The sequence below is a fragment of the Gavia stellata genome, chromosome 9 (genome assembly GCF_030936135.1).
Source record: "Gavia stellata isolate bGavSte3 chromosome 9, bGavSte3.hap2, whole genome shotgun sequence".
NCBI lineage: Eukaryota > Metazoa > Chordata > Aves > Gaviiformes > Gaviidae > Gavia > Gavia stellata.
Window position 1 is genome coordinate 18,489,315 of NC_082602.1, and position 20,638 is coordinate 18,509,952.

The 20,638-nt window shown below is 49.1% G+C and overlaps 1 protein-coding gene across 2 annotated transcripts in view; it reads left to right on the top strand.

The window, feature by feature from the left end:
• Window positions 1–14,425: 14,425 nt before the first annotated feature.
• Window positions 14,426–20,638, top strand: part of LOC104261795 (uncharacterized) — a 32,497-nt gene continuing 26,284 nt past the window's right edge. For both annotated transcript variants that reach the window (XM_059821178.1, XM_059821179.1), the window contains exon 1: window positions 14,426–14,501. In XM_059821178.1, the coding sequence (XP_059677161.1) occupies window positions 14,453–14,501 (49 nt within the window). In that variant the 5' untranslated portion in view covers window positions 14,426–14,452. The remainder of the gene's footprint in view (window positions 14,502–20,638) is intronic.

Here is a 20,638-nt window from a genome sequence, read left to right on the forward strand (position 1 = left end):
CTTGGGAGAAAGCGGGAGCAATGAGGAAAGTGTTTGGATCTGCACAAACAAATCTTTTCTTGCTCCATTCTTATTTACAAGGTTGATCCAGGGCAAAGTGTCACCTCCTCAACCCAAACAAAGCAGCATTATGTAGGGAGCACCACAAGTCTGCTGATGTCCTCGCTGTGATCCTGCAGGGGCCTTGAAGCACTCACAGTTAGAAGAAATGGATCACAATGATAAAAGAGAGTTATCTTTGCTTTATCATCATATGCTCAGTAAACTCCCATGAAAACTTAGCAAATTCCCCCTGCTGCTTCCCCAAATGCCTGTGCCTCAGGCCCAAACTCAGTTACCCCTTTAATCCTGTGCAGGAGATCCAAGATCAAAGTTGGTGGGACTTCATTTCATCGCAGCTATTCCCAGCACCATCCCTGGAATTCAGACAGCTGCTGGTTTTCATTCCTCAGCCATGGGGTAGCCAGATCTGACACTTTAGTGTTAACCCCTGGGTTTGGCATGAATTATGAATTGGAGTCTGTCTCCTGAAAACTCTCCTGCTCTGCAGAAGATGTCCCATCTTCACTGCAGTACCCCATGGGGATAAATTTTTCAGTGGTGCTTGCCCCATGGGTAGCAACATTTCAGTGGCAAAGGAAGCAATCCCTACGCAGTCTGGGATCTTCTGAGATGGAAGGTGATCTATAACTGTTCATTATATTATCCCCGGGAGAGGGGGAAGGGAATTGAAAACATCAAACATTTACTGGAAAAAACAAGACCAGCCCTGTATTTAATCAAAACATTTGTTTTGTTCCATTTGTAATTATTTCCATCCAATGGCCAAATATTTTAGCAATGAAAATGACAGTTCCCTTCCATGGGCAAACAAAATAAGAAGTCATGTCAGTTCCCGTACAATGCCACAGCGAAGGTGACATGTTTTTAATGCTGTGTTGAAATTTTCTTTACTTGTATTCCAGTAATACTGAAGGCATCAATTTAGGTTTAACGATCTATTGTGTTCAGTGCTGGAGGGTTTTGTTAGGGTGGTGGTGGGAAAACCAAAGATTTGTGCGGAAAGAAGCTGAAGTGACACTTCATTTCCCCTGAAGCCCATGAGAACATGAATATGAACATTGAATATGCCCTCAAGACTGACTGAGGCAGAGGTTCCTAGCAGATGAATGCCAACCTGAGAGCCCACAGGAGTTATTGCTGTCACCAACTATACTAGTACTCTGCATTTTTTGTAGGAAACTCTAGTTTTCACCTGCTGGAAAGAGGTAAAGAGCAAAAAAATACCCATCCCTGTACAGGACTTGCTCTTATACTCAAATGACTGTCACAAAATCAAGGCAATGAATTGCAGGTAGCTTGGTTTTAGTTTATTGAGACCTCATGCCAACCAAAGGCTCTCTGTTTGCTTTAATTATCATGTGTCCCTAAAGAGGGTAACAGTTTATGCATATTTCCTACAATGGCTGACTCCCCTCCCTTCCCTGTGCCTCAGGTACCTGAACTCTGTATTCCCCACAGAAAAGTGAAAATAACCATAGAGACTTCCGCTGCATAACACATTGAGATCTACTGGTGAAACACCAGTAGAAACACATTGCCACTTCCATATGCTGGGATATTTCTTCCCAGAGGTCTCAGACAATCATCAGCAATCACAGTTGCATTTTCCTGCCTAGAACAGGCCAACCACTTTCTCTTTAATACTGGCTGACTTCAGTGCCCAAGTGAAAAGGGAGATGTAATTCATGGACATTATCACTTTTAAGTGATTTTTCATCCAAGAACATCACGCTGGTTTCTGCACCATCGCAGTGTAAATCCTCCTTCCTGGTACTATCTCTGCACCTCACCCATCCAACTCAACAAGTATATTTTCATGCCCTTTAGCAACAGATACTCTGCAGAGGAGTCAGTGTCTGCCAAGTGTGGTTTAATACTAATTAATGCAGGCTCCTCGCCATTTTTTCCTCCAACACAAAACGACAGCGCACCAATCGCACATCTTTTTCACCAGCACATCGTCTGGCCGTGAAATCAAAATATCCCACTGAGATCCAGCTGCACAGCCCTTTGCTGCAGCACAAGCAGGATTCAGCTGCCTGCCTCTCAGACAGCTGTGGCATTTGGGGACTCACCTTACATTGACTTAAACCCTTGTTAGTGCGTTTCATAGCAGAGAGCATGGCTAGTGTGTGTGATGGTGGGAAAGCAGTATCTGTTTGGGGAAAAAGAGGAGGGTTTTGAAGAGGCAGAGGTTGCCCAAGATGTGCCCACGGAACATAGGGAGAGCCACCTGGGAAGCAACACTGGAAGGATCAGGAGGCCCATCTGCTGGCTGACTGGTGGGATGGAGTGAGAAGAGGGATGTAACACTTTCCCTTGCAGGCCAGCACCCTGATATCAAGGGAGGGAAGACTACTCCTTTTTTGTGAGGGGAAAGCAGGGTGGCCACAGCACACTTGGTAGGCCAGATCTTCACCAAAATACCAGGATGAAATCACAACTTTTATCTGAGATACTTAGACCTGCTGGTACCAAACCTCACATTACTCATCGAGAGCTCCACCTCGTCCTCCCTTTGCGTACTGCTGACATTGAGAAATCTTTTGCTTACCACAATTCTTTCCACATCGTATTTTCTGTGCCAGCAGTGAAGTCTGGTCTGCTCTGAGAGGCCAGGAAATCTGCAGAGCACCATCCTTCTAGTGGTTTCAGCTAAATGTATGATGGCTTGCAAGAAACTGAGAGTTAAAACTGATCAATGATCCAAAAAGTTTAGGATCTATGCCAAAGAAACCCCTAAAAAAAAAATCACAGTCAGGTACTAACTAGAGCTGTCTAGCCTGTCAAGCTTTGTCTGTCTTATATCCCACTGTCTTCTTCCACCCATGGCTTTAAAGATCACCTCTCCTTCTCCTAGAACTTTCTCAAAGTGTTTGTGAGCTACCCAATCCAAATTTGTGTTAAATCTCTGTAAAGGTCGAGGTATTCAGATAAAGGGCTTGGGTTATATTCATACCTCAAAACTGCCAGATCATTAGCTCAAATGTGTGGGGATAGCAAGTGAGTTACAGACTCACTTGTACATTTACATCATAATAGATTTTCTCTAATTGTCTTTTTTCTGAATTCGAATGGTTGTGAGCCATTGCAGGCATGAATTTACATAGCCAGAAAGGTTAAATATAAATATATCAATCTATTGGCCACCAAGAGAGACTAGCATATGAAGAGAGAGGCCAAGGAGGTTCAGAGTTAAGGAATATTTCTGTTTCAAGTGCACAAACATGTAACGCTACCTGCAAGGCTCGCTGATAAGAATGTGCAGACACCTGGGTTAGTGCTGGAGCCAGAAACGTTACACCAGATCTGACAGGGAGCGGTGGTGCACCACCACTGCTCCTCTGCATTCAGCATCCAGTAGCACTGCGGCCACACAGTGCAGGTCAGCAGATTCCCAGGGACCAGCAGTGTAACCAGTTGCAATCCCCTGAGCTTTTTTCCTGTGTTGTGAAATTACATTGGCCCACCTTTTCAAACAGCAAGAGCTCTCTGTTAATAAAAAAAGTCTCTAAGGTATGATCCTGCGTCTTCACAGGAACATCCACAGCAACTTACGGATTTCCACTGGCTTTTGTCTTTGCTTAGGCCAAGTCATCTATGAACACAAGGAAAACAACCACAAAGGCTTGCTATTTCTGAGGTTGCTGGTGTCCGGGATGAGTGGCTGCTGGCAGTACACTGTCCCCTGTGCCTGCCATCGGGGATAACTGAAGGGACTCTAGTCAGGGTATCTGCTTCATCCATATGAGGAACGGGGACATCCCTCAGTACAGCAGTTCCCTGGTGTTTCAGCTGAGGGACTCAAACCTGCCTCCAGTATGGGGAAACGGGGAGACAGTGGAAAAGGAGCACTCCTGGCCTCCCCACACCCCCTCCTTTCCCCTGCTCATTCCTTCCCCTTCCCTTGCAGAATCCTCCCCCGGCCTTATCACATTCCCTCCATTCCTCTCATCGCCCTCTGAGCTTGCCTCTGAAACGCTGAGCCCATACTGCTGCACCCCACTGCCTTCCAGATCCCCTTGCTCAGGCCTGTGGCATGGGGTTCCTGGCTGCTGCAATGACAGAGGTGAGGAACCCCTGGCCTCCCACTTGTTTTCTTCTCCCACAGCTCTGAAAAATAGATATACACTCCCTATCCATCTCTGCTATGCACAGCACCGCATAAAACCCCCTTCTTCTTGATGCTACTATTTACCATAACTCAGTTTCCATAAACTCTCCTCCATTTATTCCCCACTGAAGCACTCTTATCTTATCTTGCAAACCTGACTTGACATCAGGCAGTTTGGTGTTTATATGAAAAAAGGGTTTGGCTTTTAAAACAGTTCAGCAGCCACAAACAGAGCTAGATCTTCAGAACAGCTTAGCCTGCATTTTTGGGTGCTAAAATGAGCAGCCAGCTCTTCCCAGAGGGCTCTCTGTAACGGTGTGCTTTGGAAACACCATGAAAACTTTAAATATCCCTGAAACAGTTTCATGCAGAACCTTTGCTGAAAAATCAAACTGTAGCTCGGTGCCTCCCTGGCAGCCAAGCTTACCTGAAATCTGCTCTGCAGTCCTTCCCTTGTTTCCTGCTGCCTTCTCAGCCTGCACGAACGTGGGTTATCAGGGCAAGAGTAAGTCTGGCCCCCACCTACCGCTGACTTTGACAGACTGGAACGTGACTGATTCAGTTTGCAAGCTTGGGACAATATTTTATTGTGTCTTTGCCTGTTCCTTCACATTAAAGCTAACTCGGGAGTAAGCAAATTGTGCTGTTGGATTGCAAATCACCCAGATTCAAAGCTGGGTCATCTGGAGGTCAGTATTCACTCTCGCTCTTTTTTTTGTTAAAAGCACTGCCAGGAACTCTGTGGAAGGTACCAAAGAAACCTCTCCTTACACAAATGCACTGAAAATACATATGCCCATTATTTTTACTTGGCATAATAACCTACATGTCTTAACTCATCAGTTCAATCGTATTGGCTTTCAATGAAGGATCATTGTGCAGTGACTGTTTTGGTGTACAACAATTTAGTGACATCTGTCCTCTATCCTGTGAGTCGCAGAGCACCGCAGTGTCATGAAGTGATGTATCACAAGCCTCCTGTTATTTCAGGATACGGAAATATCTCTCAAGCACTGCATATAGACTATGGATTCATCATGAGCCAACCTGGAAATTTCAGTCTGAACAGCAGTCTTAAATTAGTAAGCACAGGGAAGTCTGCAGTAAAATAGCAGACTGTGTCTATTCATCCCACACTAAACAAGCATATGAAAAAAAGCAGAGTTTTATAGATAAAAGCACAAGTAGCACTGCTAAGATAAAAGTCACAAAGGTCCTGATCCCAACCCCTAAAAGTCCTTGGTAGTATTTCATTCTCTATGGTGGGTTTAGATCAGACCTGAACAGACGGGATATGAACATATGATAGGCATTTCCCATCTAGACCTGGAAGAGCCCTGCTTTGGGGTTAGTTTGGAAGGTCAAAAATGTCTTTATGATGAACTCACTTTTGTTACTCTGGACAGCCATGGTCACTCATTTCTCATGGAAACGCCCCGTTTAATACAGACTCACAGCTTTAATGCCCACGTGGCTTTACAATGGAGATTGGCTTTACCTCCTTTATTTAGGTAGGGAGGGGAAAAGAACAGAGCACTGAACTGATGTGCAGAGGAGGCAGAGCACCTCAATGCTGGTGTCAAATTTGAGCTCTGTGCTCTTTCCACCATGTGAAGGAAGTGCCAGATGTGGGGCCAAGCAGCAGCATGCACCTGCTGCTTGCACGCAGTCATGTACGCAGACCGTGGCATAAGACCACAGTCACGTTACCAACTTCAGTTCACAAACAGGGGAGCCAGAGATATCCTCCGGGATGTCCAGAGGAAATACACACCCAAGAACTGGATATCAGAGTTGTACACAAATGAAAGAGCATTGATTTGGCTTCAGCAAGAGATTTTTTAAATAGCAGGTTTGCAGAAACAGATGCTATTTGTAAAGTATGTCCTGAGGTCATCTGGACAGGTCCTTGGCTATTGAATACTATCTTCTTGTCAAGGACAGTTGTTTTCAACCTTTTTCAGCCTGGGAAGCCCCTGTAAACTTTTCCAGTGGAGATCAGGTCTCGTGCAGCATATTTAAACCTACTCACAGCTGGCCTCAGTTACTTCTCCCAAATATCGGAGTAGCCAGATCCACAGGAACTGGCAACCACTGCTCCAGGTTAATCTTACAGTATCTTCTTTAGTGAGAGCCCATGTGGCAACTCTCAGTGCTCCTGTCACATCCAGGGACAAGGGAGCTCCATCATTTCACTGGACAGGGCAAACCACCTCATTCCTGAGCCGAGGTTCATGTACTGCATGTCAACAGTCCTCGGTTCACAGTTTTTTTGTAGGAGGTGTACAAGAATGTATACCCCCTCCAAGCGGGAAACAGTCAATTCTGTAATCAAACTGTGAAAGCGCAATTATGAGTACAATTAAGGTGAAATATAGCTCTATTGAAGTTGGTGGGAGTTTTATTATTAACTAAAGTTTCACCTCTGTGTTTCGGGTGGATAGTTACCCTGTTCAAGCAAAGCAGCCATTATTTAAACAAAATGACATTTATAATGCAATGCTGCTATCTTATTCAACCCTCCAGGACATGTTTACTTTAATAAATTCTAATTTAATTGCTAGACAAGAAAAATATTTATTTCTATTGATGTGTGCACATATATTCAGGGGAAAGCAATGCAAATTGCCCAGGATCTCATTAATTGGTATTTGTACTGCTTTAAACTCTGGTGATATATTTAGCAAGTCACATCTAACTCTTCTCTGGCACTCCACTGAAACAGATTGCTCTAAACTGAGAGTGAGCATTTCCAAACTAAAGCAACTGCAGCATTTACAAGGGTGCAGCATTTGCAAGAAGTCAAATGAGGCAAAGATTGCCAAACCCTCAGCTCTGTTAATTGCAAGGTTTAAGCAGCACTTTCACAGCTGCTGGGATTCTCCAGGGATAAAAAGCAACGAAACAAACAAGCTCTGGATATTCTCGCTCCCCAGCTGTGGCCCAGGACACGGTGTTGGTGTGCGCCCGGCAGATCCTGCCCAGCCTGGCTGCCTCCCGGCAGCAGTCTGAGCGAGGACGGAGGGTACCCCTCGCTCTACACTGGGCGGTTGTGATGAGGATAGAGAAACAGGCCAAGCCCAGGCCTGGCTGGAGCTTCACAGGGCTGCAAAGGGAGGCCCAGGTCAACAAAAACTGCTCTTCTGAGTTCCTCCTCATCACCTTTTCCCCTGATTTCATGGTGGGAAACTCCCCGACCCTTCCCTCATGCCCTCTGATCTTTTCTGTCACGGTCCCCTGGATTCCTGTCTAGTTTTAAGAGTCTCCTCTTGACAAAGCAGAGCGTGAAACTATGCAGCACTTCCAGTATGCTCAGCCAGGGCTTTGCAGAGGGGAAGAGCTCCTGCTGCCATGCACCCAGCCCTGCTATGCTATGCTGCCGTGCCGTGACCCTCGCCTTATCCTGCCCCGACTCTGGGGGATGCCGTGAACCAGATGGACGGCCAAGCCCGGGCTCACTGCTGGGCACGGGCTCACAGCCCCCAGGGAGGCCAAGAGCCAGGCGAGAGCTGGCACAGCTCCTCAAGGCAGACACTCTCACATGTCTTCTGCTCCTGGGGCTGTGATCACCCTACAACTCCCCATCCATCTGTTCTGGCATTACCTGTGAGGTGGTGAGAGGAAGGACAAGGCTGGCCCCAAGGCAGCACCCGTGACAGCAGGGCTCTGGTGAGGGGGGCTGCCTACCGCTTGGCACGAAGCAGGGGGATCCTGGTAGGTGAACTGGGACAGGAGGTTGCCGCAGTGCTCCTCACAGTAACCCCGTAGCACCTATCGGGACTGTCACACAGAGAGACTGAGCTGAGGGCTATTGAGCTGGAAGAGACGCTGCCCTCCATCACAAGATAAATTAAAGAATCATAGAAATAAATGCAGCATAGCAAAAGCGGGCTCTGACCCCACACCTAGAGGAGGGCAATGGCCCCTGGCAGAGCCCGGGAGCAGGGTGCCCCTGCCCGTGACTTGCCCTTTGTCAGGGCCACTGAAGCAGCCCTCTGGCACCCCCAGGACATCAAGGTCCCCGCAGAAAACCAAGGCACCTCTCTCCCCGACCCAGCTCAGCTTCCACCTACCTACCTTCCTTCCTTCCTTCCTTCCTTCCTTCCTTCCTTCCTTCCTTCCTCCCTCCCTCCCTTCCTCCCTTCCTCCCTTCCTCCCTTCCTTCCATCCTGAGGGGCTGCTGCTGCTCCATGAGCACCTCTGCTGCTTTTCCTGCCCCTCAGCAGCTCCCCAGCGTCGCTCCGCTCTGTTCCTCCACTAGTGCCTGGCTGCCCCACCTGTGTGTGGCCCCAAGGTGCCCAGCACCGCTCTGCTGCCCGTCCCATCCCGAGCCAGGCACCCTTCTCTCCTGGCTGAGCCCCAGCGCCCACCGACTCAGACACCCAACCCAAAACCACTGGTGGAAAGGGGTGCAGGTATGCTGGGGGAAAGAAGAGCTGATGGGCACGCCTCTGTGCCCGCATGTCACCAGCCAGCCTGCAGCATCACAGGAGGAAAATGGAGGGTTTGGGTTGTGCCATAACCCAGAAAGCAGCCTGTGCAGCACAGCGCAGCTCAGCCTTCCTTGGGAAGGGGTTGACAAGGTAAGCCAGCTTGTCCCTTGGCTAGGAAAGGTGTGGACCCTCAGGGCAGGTAATCCACAGGAAAGCAAGGGGGACTGTGCTGGCTCTGGAGAGTTAGAGAGCAGTGACCTGAGTCTAAGCATGTGTTGCAACAGCTTTTGAAGTCAAAGGTTAGTCAGCCCAACTCAGTGACCACAAAGGTGTTTCCATCGTGCACATAAGGAAGTGATGTGCCTGGCAAGCCACCAGCCCTGGCTCCCCAGGGCACAGTGCTGGGCAGCTGCTTCCCACCTGGCTCACCAGGGCTCCTTTCACAGCAGGGAGGAGCGGGGACCACATACCTGCTCCGGGATCCAAAACATGCCTGGCGTTGAGCCTTCCCTGCTCTGGAAAGGCTGGCGGATACACCAGCAAGCAGAATTGTGGCAGTAGGTGCTGAGCTGGGTGGCAGCTTTCTCCCCTCCTCTGTGGTTGGGGAATTGCTCAGGGCAGCAGTCTCCATGAGAGAGGCAGAGAAGATGCAGAGGGGCTTTGCTTGTACAGACAGGCTTTGCTCATTTTGAGTATTTACTGCATTTATCAGATTCCCTGAGGAAAGACAAAAACAGCAATGTATCTAGACTAAGACAAGTGTCTGAAGCAAGACAAAAGATTTGCAGGGGTTAACACATTACAGCTAACAGCCTCAAGAGCTGCCCACTACCCCAGCAAGCTATTTTTTGCACCGTAAGGGCACTGCAGCAAAACTTCCTCTTTCCTGACCCCAAACCTTCACCTGGACAAGCTGTACATGTGCAGGCCATTGCCAAGTTAGCAGGAGAACCGTTTCACAGGAAACTGGAGTCTTCTGGAAACTTCCGTTTACAGTAATGCAAATATCATGCATTTCCTCTTTGAACACTGCCCCCCCCCCCCTTTTTTTTTGTCTCTTGACCCAGTCCTTGTGAGAGGGGCTGCTGGCTGAGGCAGCACAGGTTCCTCCGAGCCATGCACTCAGGAGCACTGCCTGGCATGGGGTTCTGCGAGGCAGCAGCCCCGTGGCACCAGGGTACCCCCCGGGTGGCACTGCACACTCTCATGCGGGAGCTGCTGCCAGTCCACGCTTAAATGAGATCAGTAGAGCACCGCTGGCATGTCTGATCAGGAAAGGGTAGCTAAAACCTAAGACAAAGACCAACCCCTTACAGTCACCCATCAGGGACAGGCCCAAGCCAACCCTGATGGCTGCTGCACAGATCATCCCCTCCCTGTCCTTTCTCTGCTGATAGGGAGCACCCCCCCCCGCCGTAGCACAACGTTATATCCCCCCTTTTTTTCAGGCTGTCACACGGATCCAATGTCCCTCTGCCAGCTACATCCAAAAACTTTGCTTGTATCAGAATGAAAGAAAAGGTATTCGAGTCAAGGCAGTGATTGCATTGCACAGAGTGCTTTCGTGCCACACTGCAGGTGTACCAAACAAACCAGGAGGTAGTCAAGCAACCTGTCCAGATCCGGCCTTTAACTAAGGGGGTCAGGGAACGGGATGGAAAATGAGGTTTAATATATACATCTGATGAAAGGTTGACAGTTATTTCATTGTGTGCTTCAGTGTAAAAACCACAGTAACAATGCTATTGGAATGTGTTTTTCTTCACCACGAATAGTTCACACCAGGTGGAGGGACCTTTTACATGCATGACAAATCCTGTGATTTGGGGGCTGCACACCTTAAAGAAGACGAGTCCTGAAACTACTGACAAAAATCCTGTTCTGCCAGACAAGCTGCGGCAGAAGGACATGAAGTTATTTGCACAGGGGACTTGCCTAAAGCCAAACAGCAGAGGAACACCTGTCCCAGCCAGGAGAGCTCACCCGTGCAGGGCTGCACACGCTCACGGCTCTGTCCTCCTACTGCAAAAACTGGCTCTTAGTGAGTTTTTTGAAGCAAAGATCACTTTTGACAGGCATCCTCCTTTGCAACTGCACAGCATCTCAATGGGCATTGCAAGAATCACTTTTGTGGAAGATTTGGAGGCGATTTCAACCCCTGTAGTGCATAGTAGTAACTGGGGCATGGAAGAACAGCACAATGGCCCGTATACTTTTAGGAGTCACCACTAAATGTATCTGTCTTGCTTTCCAGGTGCCTAGCTTGGGAATTTCACTATAAACAGACCTTGCTGCACACCCTCACCCATCCTCCTCGGTGCAAAGGCTGAGCAGCTCCCTGCAAGCTCGTGCCTGGCTTCTCCACAGTAGGGAAGTGCCCTCTGCTCTGAAGTCGTTTCCCACCAGCCCCAGGTCTCACAAAGGTGACAAGGAAGATAGGATGCAGCTGTATGCTCAGGGGATCCAGAGACACAACAGCTTTCCACACCTGGGGACTTCTTTGGGTGGAGAGTTTTCTTATGGCTGAGGAAACTGATGCATCCATCAGAAATGAAGTCGATGCTGACTAAGAGGTTTTTCCTCTTCCCGTTACATCCTCTGCAGCTCAAGAGGGAATTTCCTGCCCAGTTGCAATTCAGAGAACACATCCCACACTCTCAGTGCACGGGTGAATGGGAAGGAGCCCCAGCACAAGGCCTGGCAGCCACAGGGAAAGGGCAGAGGTAGCATGTGCCATGAACCACAGCATCCTCATGAGGCCCCTGGTAAGGTGGCTCCAGTCCTCGGTCCAGGCTGTCTGCGCGGCTGAGGCAGGTCCGTTTCCCCTCCTGGCTGGTTCCTCCCCATCCCTGTGCTCTGCCCCCAGGACAGCAATGTACAGCTCCACCCCAGTGCCCCACGCTGCCCTCGCCAACAGGCTGGACTTTAAGGAAAAGGAGCCAGCTTGTCTCAAAACTCCCAATTAAATGGTGAGACCTGGCAATACTCTTGCTGTCAGACAAGGGACGGAGCTGCAGGGTAGGAGCATCCTTCCTTTCTCGCTGAACTACAGTTTGCAACTGGGCTCAATGCAGTTCTGTATAGAGGGGATATGATCTTCCCCGTGTCAAGGGTGTTCACAAGGTTTAGAGAAAAGCACATTAATAATCAGTTTCCCTTTTCTGTACTTTCTTCAAGTTTGGACACCAAAACCAGGCACCACTTTCATTTCTTGCTTGTGGGCTGTTTTTGATGCTGTCCACCCTTTGGAAGGTTTCACTGCTGTTAATAATGCAACCAGAAAATTGTAAAACCTCCCTTCAGGTAGATGCATTTACACTGGAATAAAAGTCCTAAGCATGCTACAGCTTTTTTCCTGATCCAGTGCTAAGATATTCAGGTGTAAAACATTTTGATGCTAAGATAGCCAATAAACCTGGGTTGAAAAAATACATAAAACATAGTTATGCTACTAAAACTTTTCAAGTGTAGACAAAAATAACCGTATACAACAACTAACAACAGCTTTGTGGGGCCCTCTAGACTCTGAACACTGTCACATATTGTGTCAACACAGAGCACTTCCAATATTAATTATCAGTTAAATACACACAAACACACCCTCTTGTGAAAGTACCTAGAGCATTAAAATCTTGCGCTCATTGCCAGCCATTTTCCTTCCACGTTTTGCCCTAGCCCAGGGCTCGAGCGCTTGGCTTGTGCACATTGCAGGGGATGTTTTATTCTTGTTCAAAAAGCTTACTGTGACTGGCTTCTTTTATTTATTATATTTTGGTAACACAGTCATCTCTGTTGGCCCCAAGCATTTGTTGAACACAAAGGGGTAAACTGAGCTTAGAAACAGCCAGCTTGAGACTCTCTTTAGGAACCTAGTTTTCTGACAGCAACAAACATTTTGCTCACTGCAAAGTAGAGACATTTCAGAGCACTTTGAGTTGCAGCTATATACAGACATCAGCACGGTAGGTTTTCTTCCTTCTCCAAACTAGTTATTTAAAAAATAAGCCTCTAGATAGTATAGGAGTCTGTTCAGCAGCGTACAAAACAATGGAGCTCTATGGCAGGAAGAAAGGAGTGTGCAATAGTATATGGACAACAGAGCTGGAGGTGAGAGGATAATCCTTGGTCCCTAAAATTCCTCTGGCTGCTAACAGTGCTACTGAATTCATGCTAAGGCACCTGTAAATTACCCTTCTGCTGCTCTTGATAATTTAAGTCTGCTCAGTGAAGCTGGGAGCTCAGACGGTGAGCCCAGGCTGGTAGCAAGGGTAGAGCATGGCAGCATATTGCGTGCCAAGCACACAGCAGTAACCACAGCAGTGCACACCTCCCCGGCCTGGGACTGTCTCAGTGCAAGAAATAGGGATCTCCTTCCCTGATGGAATTTATGGCCTTCCCTTCTCACCAGCCCTGGATGCAATCCTCTTTGGCTTTCCCGGAAAAACAGGAGCAGGCACTGGGTGCACGATGAGTGCCTGGAGTGCCGCAAGGAAACTGGGTGCAGCCCACAAACACTCTATCCTGCTGCAGTGGGGGGCAGGGGGGAGCAGTTTAATGAATCTCCCAGCCTGGGGAGGAAGGAAGCCTTCTGCTGGATGACATGAGTTTGGGAGCAATAAAATAATAACTAAATACAAGAGCAATGTGGTGGGGGAAAGGGGGCAATTAACCCTGTCTTTAAATTGTGGTTGGTGCCAATCAGCAAACTCCAGTGACTGCTACAGCGAAAAAGTCAATTCCCTTCAGTTGATATCTGGCCTGTGGTGTTTGCTGCAGAGGAACAGGAGGACGGGCGCCTGGGGGAGCAGAGCGAGGGGTCAGCTGGACTGGATCTCCCCTGACAGCTCCCCTCCCGCCTGGCTTTCTCGTGGCATCTGTAGCAGGGCTGTAGCACCCACGGGCTCTCTGTGGTCTTCTCGGGGCCACTGATCCTGTGGACAGCTGAAGTCCGGTTTAACCGGTGGAACAGCACATTTTCTCCTGACAGCGCTGGAGTCAGCAGAAGTCTGGATGGGAGAGTAATACAGGGACTGGTGCTCTCTTAGCAAGCAGAGACCCCATATAGGTTTTGGGGCTGTTAGTTGTAGGGAGCTTGTATTGCTTAAAGCTAGCCTAGGAGTAATTTCCCACGCATTTCCCAAGGCAGCACTCCGGTGAGCGCAGCCATGCCCCAGGTGTGCCAGAGCTCTTCCCGCCTGGCCTGCCTGTTTGAAGTTCACTGTGGTGGGGTGGCATCACAACCCGCCCATGGGAGCTTGCATTTGGGACAGTCCTGCCACTTCCCCCTCAGCCCTCTTACCCATAGCCTGCAGCCCCAGCTACAACCAAGGCAGAGTTTTGCATTACGAACACGTAACGTGCGTTTTAAATAGAGAAAGAAAAAAAACTGGAAAGAAAAAAAGCACCAAACCCACTCTACTCTCTCTCCTCCCCACCCAAAACATTCCAGCCTTCCCTTTCCTGCCACTTGAGAGGGGGGTTGTTTATTGACATTATGCAAGTGCTGAAATATTTTTTTCTTCTCTCCCGTCCCTTTCTTCCTTTCTCCCCCTCTCTCCTCCGGGGGTTGCAAAGGTAGTTCAAACCCCTCCAGTCATCCCGGCTTATCAGCCAAAGGAGATGCATTCCTCTGGGCTGCTCCCTTTATAAGTCACTGCTGGCCGGGCGCCCGCTCGCCGCTCCGCAGCCTCCGCGCCGGCAGAGCTGCGCGCTGCCCCCGCCGCCCCGCCATGCCCTAGCCCGGGCCCCGCTCGCCCGCCGGGGGACGCGCAGCATCCCGGGGAGGGCCGGCGGCGATGGCACCCCCGTCCCCCGCCCGCCCCTGAGGGCGGCTGCTGCCGGGATGTTCAGCTGGCACCGGAGCTTCACCCTGGGGGCGCCCTGGAGGAGAGGTGAGTCCCGCCGCCCCCCCGGGGCCAGCCGGCGGCTGCCGGCACACCTCCCCAAACCCGCTCCTCCGCCACCCCCTTCCTTCCCCTCCGCGGCCGCGCAGACGGTGCTTAGGGCAAGCCCAGCCCGGCCCGCCCCGCTCCCCGGCCCCGCCGGACGGGCTGCCCGCGCCGCGCCGCACCGCTGCCGCCCCGGCCCCGGCCCCGGCCCCATGCTGCGCTCCCTGCTCTCCGGCTGCCTCTGCCCCCAGGCAGGTAAGGCTGCAATAAGCCCCCCCCGCTTCAGCCTCCGGCCGGTCAGCTCCTGCCCCGGGGCCGGAGGGGGGAAGGATCGCGCTTTAGCAACAGATTTGTTTTCCTCTTAAAACGGGTTTATTTTGCATTTGTAAGCGTGGAACGGCTTGGGAGGGAACGGCGGGAGCGCTGTGACTCCGAGCGGTCTGTGCGTGAAGGAGGGCGACCTGCCGAGGGGGGGAGCGGGGCGGGTGAAACGGGGGATCAGCATCCCACGTCGTCCCGCCGGCACTGCTCGGGTTGTCACCAACGTGAGGCGGGTCGGGTCTGCCCTCAGCCGATCGCTGCACTGGCGATGGATATCGGGTCGCTTTCGGGGCTGGTACGTCCCCCTCCAACGGGGATTATCCTGAGTTTGAGAGGTTTTATTTGCTCCCTCCTGCTCTGGGCAGATGAGGTGACCCAGGCAGGGAAGGCAGCTATCAACCTACAGCAGATGACTTGTAATTTTATAAGACTGTTGTCAAAACAAATGATGTGGTCTCAGACTGCCTTTTTCAGGCACAAGGGGTCTGGTATGTTTTATTCCTTAGCCAGTGCTGCAGGCTTTGAGATCACAAGCCCTGAGTAGCAGAATCCCCTTAGCATCCCTGTTCACCCTTCAGCTTGGCTTGTACCAGCGGTAAGTGAGATCTGCAGTTTCTGTCTCCATTAACATCACTGCACTGGGTTGGGTTGCTTGGCATGGAGGTGGCTACAGACAGGGTTTGCCAAAGTCCAAGTGTAGCGTGCTGTGCAACAGGAGGATGATAAAGATGTTGCAAACCACTGTGTTGGAATGATTATGCCTCCCCTGGGGTATGGCTTCCTGTCTGGATGCTGAACTTCTGCCTCCTAGGACTGCTGCAGCACAGGCAGCTCCTGCAGAGTCACCAGAGCTGCCATATTCATGGGCATCCACTCAGGCACCCACTGCTGGGATTGTACTTGCCAGGTCTCCTGCTCTGGGGCAGCTACTCAGAGCTCAGTGTGAGCTGGAGCTTCTCTGAGGTGCCCGAGCAGGTAACTGCTGGACACCCTGCTAGCAAGGGTTGCTGAAGCATGTTGGTCTGCCTGGGTTTGGTCTGGAGACCACATTTACCTAACGATGCAGAGGGCTCTAGAGCAGTGCTGCTGCAAGAGCACTCCAGCATCACCACAAGAAGTGGAGAGTGTTTGAAGAGATGCCATTTTACAGTATGGTGGAAACAGCTATTTTTTTTTTTCCCCTGGATGCAATTTGACCATGAACTTGTTTCCCCCAAGCTATATAGTGCAAGCCTGATGGCAGGGCTAGGAGGGGAAAGGAAGCTTGCTCTTCCATATGGAAGTGTCCCTCATCACCCAGACACAGCAGTATTGTCATAGGGGTAGATGGAAGCTTTGGTGGGGGAACAGACTTAAAGAGCACTGAGGAATCAAAAAAGAGATTCAGTTAGAATGTCTACAAGTAAGAAACAGGGACAATGCTCCCTGATCACCTCTGCTGGAAAGAGGCACCAAATATTTTTTGTGTCCTGGTTTGGACGCCATCTCTACTCAGAAAGAACCAAGAATATACTGTTTCTTGCAAGCTTTGTGGCAGGGACTTTAAAGTTGTATCTCCAAATGCAGCTTAAGATAGAGAATATAAACTGAACAAAACTTTTTTTTTTTTTAGAGTGATAGCTCAATAACAGGGTTATAGGCTGGATCTTCCCCCCCCCTCCTGGGGGGGGCCTGTTAGAGCAGAAGTATCGGGGTGGCAGGACCTCTTACATCAGCAAGTTCGGTTTACTGCAGCTACAGAGTCCTGCATCACCACCTCTTCCTCCTCGTCATCTCACCAAGGTCCTTGTGGGGCCTCAGCAAGAGCAACAAACTCCAAAATTGTCACCACTCATTACAACCATAAAATGTTTCAGACATACCAAAGAGTATGGTTACACCTGCCCACTGCTACCTCATCTGAGCAGAAGCAGCTCTCTGGGGTTTTGCCTAGGGACTGCAATGACTGCACATGAAAAATGGGTTAATAGTGACCTTTCTGATACAATTCATGAGTTTCTTCGGCTTCAGTTGAAGCACTGGGGTCTTAATGGCTTTGATCTGTGGGGCTATTGAACAGTTGTTTATGCAAGCCTATTATAGGCAATAAAACCTGAATTACTACATACCTGTCATCCCTGGGGGGCGAGTTCCATCCTTGCAAAGGGCCTCCTGTATCCTAGTTTGTTTCTGGCTGAATACTCCTTTGCGACATGAGGCAGCTTGTAAGTCAGATGGGCAAGGAAAGATCTCCTAAAATAGACAGTTTTTGCCAAGGTGTGGTATATTTGTTTCCATTGTTTTCATTTTCTGCTCAGACACATTAGTGGACTGTGTGCCAAATAATCTTTTGCTATTATACAGGGCTGCTCATGAAAGCACTATTTTCTTTACTTAATGTTTTGAACCTTTCTCCTGAAGGAGCACACAGGAATTTCCAGTGAGAAGGATTTGCAGGTCTTCAGTGAGAACTGTCACCTCCCTGACAAAGTCTCACAAATAAGCACCATAGGTGACTCTGGGAGCTGAGCCTGCCCCCCACCCCAGGATCAGTTACGTTGCAGAGTAGGGAGGACTTGGGCACTGATCCTTGTGCACCAAAGTTATCCTTGGACTGGTTTTCCCACTGAGCTATATATCCAAAGAAATAAGTTGCAGGGTAAATGTAGTAATGAGTGGGAGAGGCTCTTCAGCTGGTGCTATGCACAAGGTCAAGTGTTGGTCTAAAAACTGGTGACTGCCAGCCTACACAAGTAACTCCAATAAACCAGGTGGTCTGTGGGGACCAGCTGTGTGCCCGGACTTTCTGCCAGAGGTCACTAATCTATCAGACCTGTCACTCTGTTTTGAAAACTTCACAGGTCACTTGGAATGACTAGAATCAAGCTGTAAAAATGTCAAGTGGCCTCTCTGCTTGGAAATCCATTTCCTCTTTAGTTCACCCAACTATATCCATCAGTAAACAATCAATCTCCCTCTCATTCCTCCTCAAATGCCTGAAGAGAGCTATAATTATCTCCTCCTCTTCTAAAACATATGAATTAAAGCAATGAAAGCCTCTTCAATCAGAGTCCTTGAACCCTGTTATCTTTCTCTCAGCACCTATTTTATTGGATTTATCATTACCAGCTGCAGCTATGAGGGATCTATAACATTTCTGGTCACATTATATTACCAAACTATCATCTGGAGGAACTTCACACACTTAACTAACAGTGAAACTGGTGAGCACCTTGGAACCAAATGATTCAAGAACTTTGTGCTTTTTGTTCAAGGACCATCTGAGATCTTAGCTTTGTCATAATTATTCCTTTGCATTCAACATTTCAAGCAAATCAAATTGTATATATATTCCTGTGAAATCCACAAGCATTTCAGTTCCCCGATGGATAAACTGAAATTTTGAGAATTGGGTCTATCATGAAAATATTCAGTTACCACCTGGGAGTGTGTTCCTCTGCAAATGTGAATTTTTCAGTCACAATTCCAGTAAAAAAAAAAAAAACAGCATTTCTATGACAGTCATTTTCAAGCCTTCACAAGTTTCTGATGTTGCAGATAGAGGTTGTAACTGGTGCACTGAAGACACAAGGCCTTTTCTAAGGGGAGCTTTATGGAATTCTTATGCTCATGACTGTCCTAATTGTTTAGGAGAAGCCCTTACTCAGATTGGGCAGCGCAAGATACAGCAGCATGCTCACAGACTAGCTTTGCTTGAAAGGCAAGATGTCTCCAGAAACTTGGTGCCAAGCAGCACCCCTGCCATCTCCAGGACTGGCATCAGGACTTCAGCAGGCCTGTAAAGCAGCAGGAGGTGGGGAGATCCTCACTCCATGGAAGTCCATGGCAAAGCTCTGTGGAGATAGATTTCCCTCCCCAAGGGTCAATTGGTAGTGGTTGCTGGGGTTTTTTAGGTGGGGGTTGTTTGTTTGTTGGGCTGTTTTGGGTTTTTTGGCAGCATGAGAGTAATCCAATTCTTCTAAGTATTGGGGTCCTGACCATGCAATGACTCCCTGTGCTCACAGGGTTATGGAATGGACAGCCATTGCCCAGCTAGGAAAATAACACTGCTCCTGTGTGCTCTGCATGGGGGCCAGCGGGTGGGCTAGTGCTGAGAAGAAGGTGCCAGCTCAGCCCCACCACCCAGCCACACCCCTCAGCACATATGGGGGAAGACTCAGCAGCGAAAAATGCCTATTGTTTCAGAAAGGAAGTGACCCCTTTTCTCTTAAATGCTGGGAAATTGAGACCTCATCATTGGTGAGAAAAAAAAAAAAAAATCCCCTCTTCACAGTGAAAGGGAAATACCACCTGAGCTGTACTGCCAGTAGCATTAGAGAATGTGTCACAGCGAGAGGACTAAAAGGGAGACTTTTTGTAAAGGAAGGAAGAAAATTAGGGAATGCAAGGACTAAATAGGAGAGGCAGTGTTTCATTTCTAGGTCATGAGTTTGACTCCAGCTCACTAGTCACTGCTGCCTAATGATTCTTCAAAAGCTGATGATCATCTCTTAGTCTGTTACTTGGAGGCCACAGCCCCACCACAGAACCTGTCCTGCATGGCACAGGATTTAATCCTTGGCACAGCTGGAGCTAGAGAGGAGTTACTAGGCAGGCTGTGCGGGTCCTCCGAGATGCTGAAAAACCTTTTCTGGGGCTTTGCATGTGTACCTCGCTCCTGTGCTTGGGGCTAAGCAGACTGGTAGGAATGATGGGGTTTGATTTGGTCTTCCTTTGCAGGGCAGCTGTGCAAAAATCCCTGCTACTCCAGCAACCCAAGTCATTGGTGATGCCCTTTGTTTCTGGTGCTTTGTTCTTGTGGCACACTACAGTTGTAAGGTACTGGTCTTCTGGACTTAAAGCTAGAGGGTGTTGCACGTCTTGTGGTAGACAGGTGTGGGGAGAGGAATAAGCACTCTGAGCATCTCTGGACTTTCCCTGGGATTGCCACCCTGCCAGCACCACCCACCAGGGATGGGTTCACTGTGCACATGAACCTTGCAGCAGCTCTGGGGACAAGCAGAGGGCTGCGATGGCTCTAGTGCTGCTATCATTTGTAACGCAATAGCAAATGGAGACAAGCAAAGCTTTGGCTCCAGTTGTGCCAGTTGTTGTGTACATGTTCAACAGAAACTCTCCCCATGCCAAGCAGCCTACAAATCAGGATGAACATTTTGAGAAGATGGGTGGGTACAGACCAGAAGGGAGGAGAGCAGCACAGGGCAGCACTGTATGGTATAGCTCTGTACTGCCATAAGCAGCACTCATTGCACTGCCAGCCTGGCCTCTTCCCACCACCAGTATTTTCATTAGCCAGATGCATCAGAAGACCACATGCTATGGCACTCGAGTCAGTGCATCAGAGGCCAAGGACCCCTCTCAGGGACATAACAGAGCTTAACAGGGCTTGCACTGAAGGAATTGCTAGTAAAATGTGGCTGTGAGCCACAGGCATAGATGCAAAAAAGAAAAAACTGGACCTGGATTTCAGTGCTTTGGAGCATGGGGATTTGAATATAGACTTTGGCTTGGTTTACTAGAAAGGTGGGAGCTTTTGCAGGAATTGGGCCTGGACAGGACTGGGAATGCCTGGGAGTTTTGCCTGGGCAGTTGTTTGAGTGCATCTCGTGCATGCAACTTACTTGGGATAAAGAAACTGCTTGAAAGCAATTTCATGTTTAGCTATCCACCCTCCTTCCTCAGGTCAGGAATCTCTATATTAACACACTAGGCTGTGCCCTGCCAGCTGCTAGTTATTGTGGAACAGGAAAAGTACACTTGCACTTAAAACTCCAAGGAAAGGAAAGCCTTGGGACAGCAGTTGATGGGAGGGTATTCAC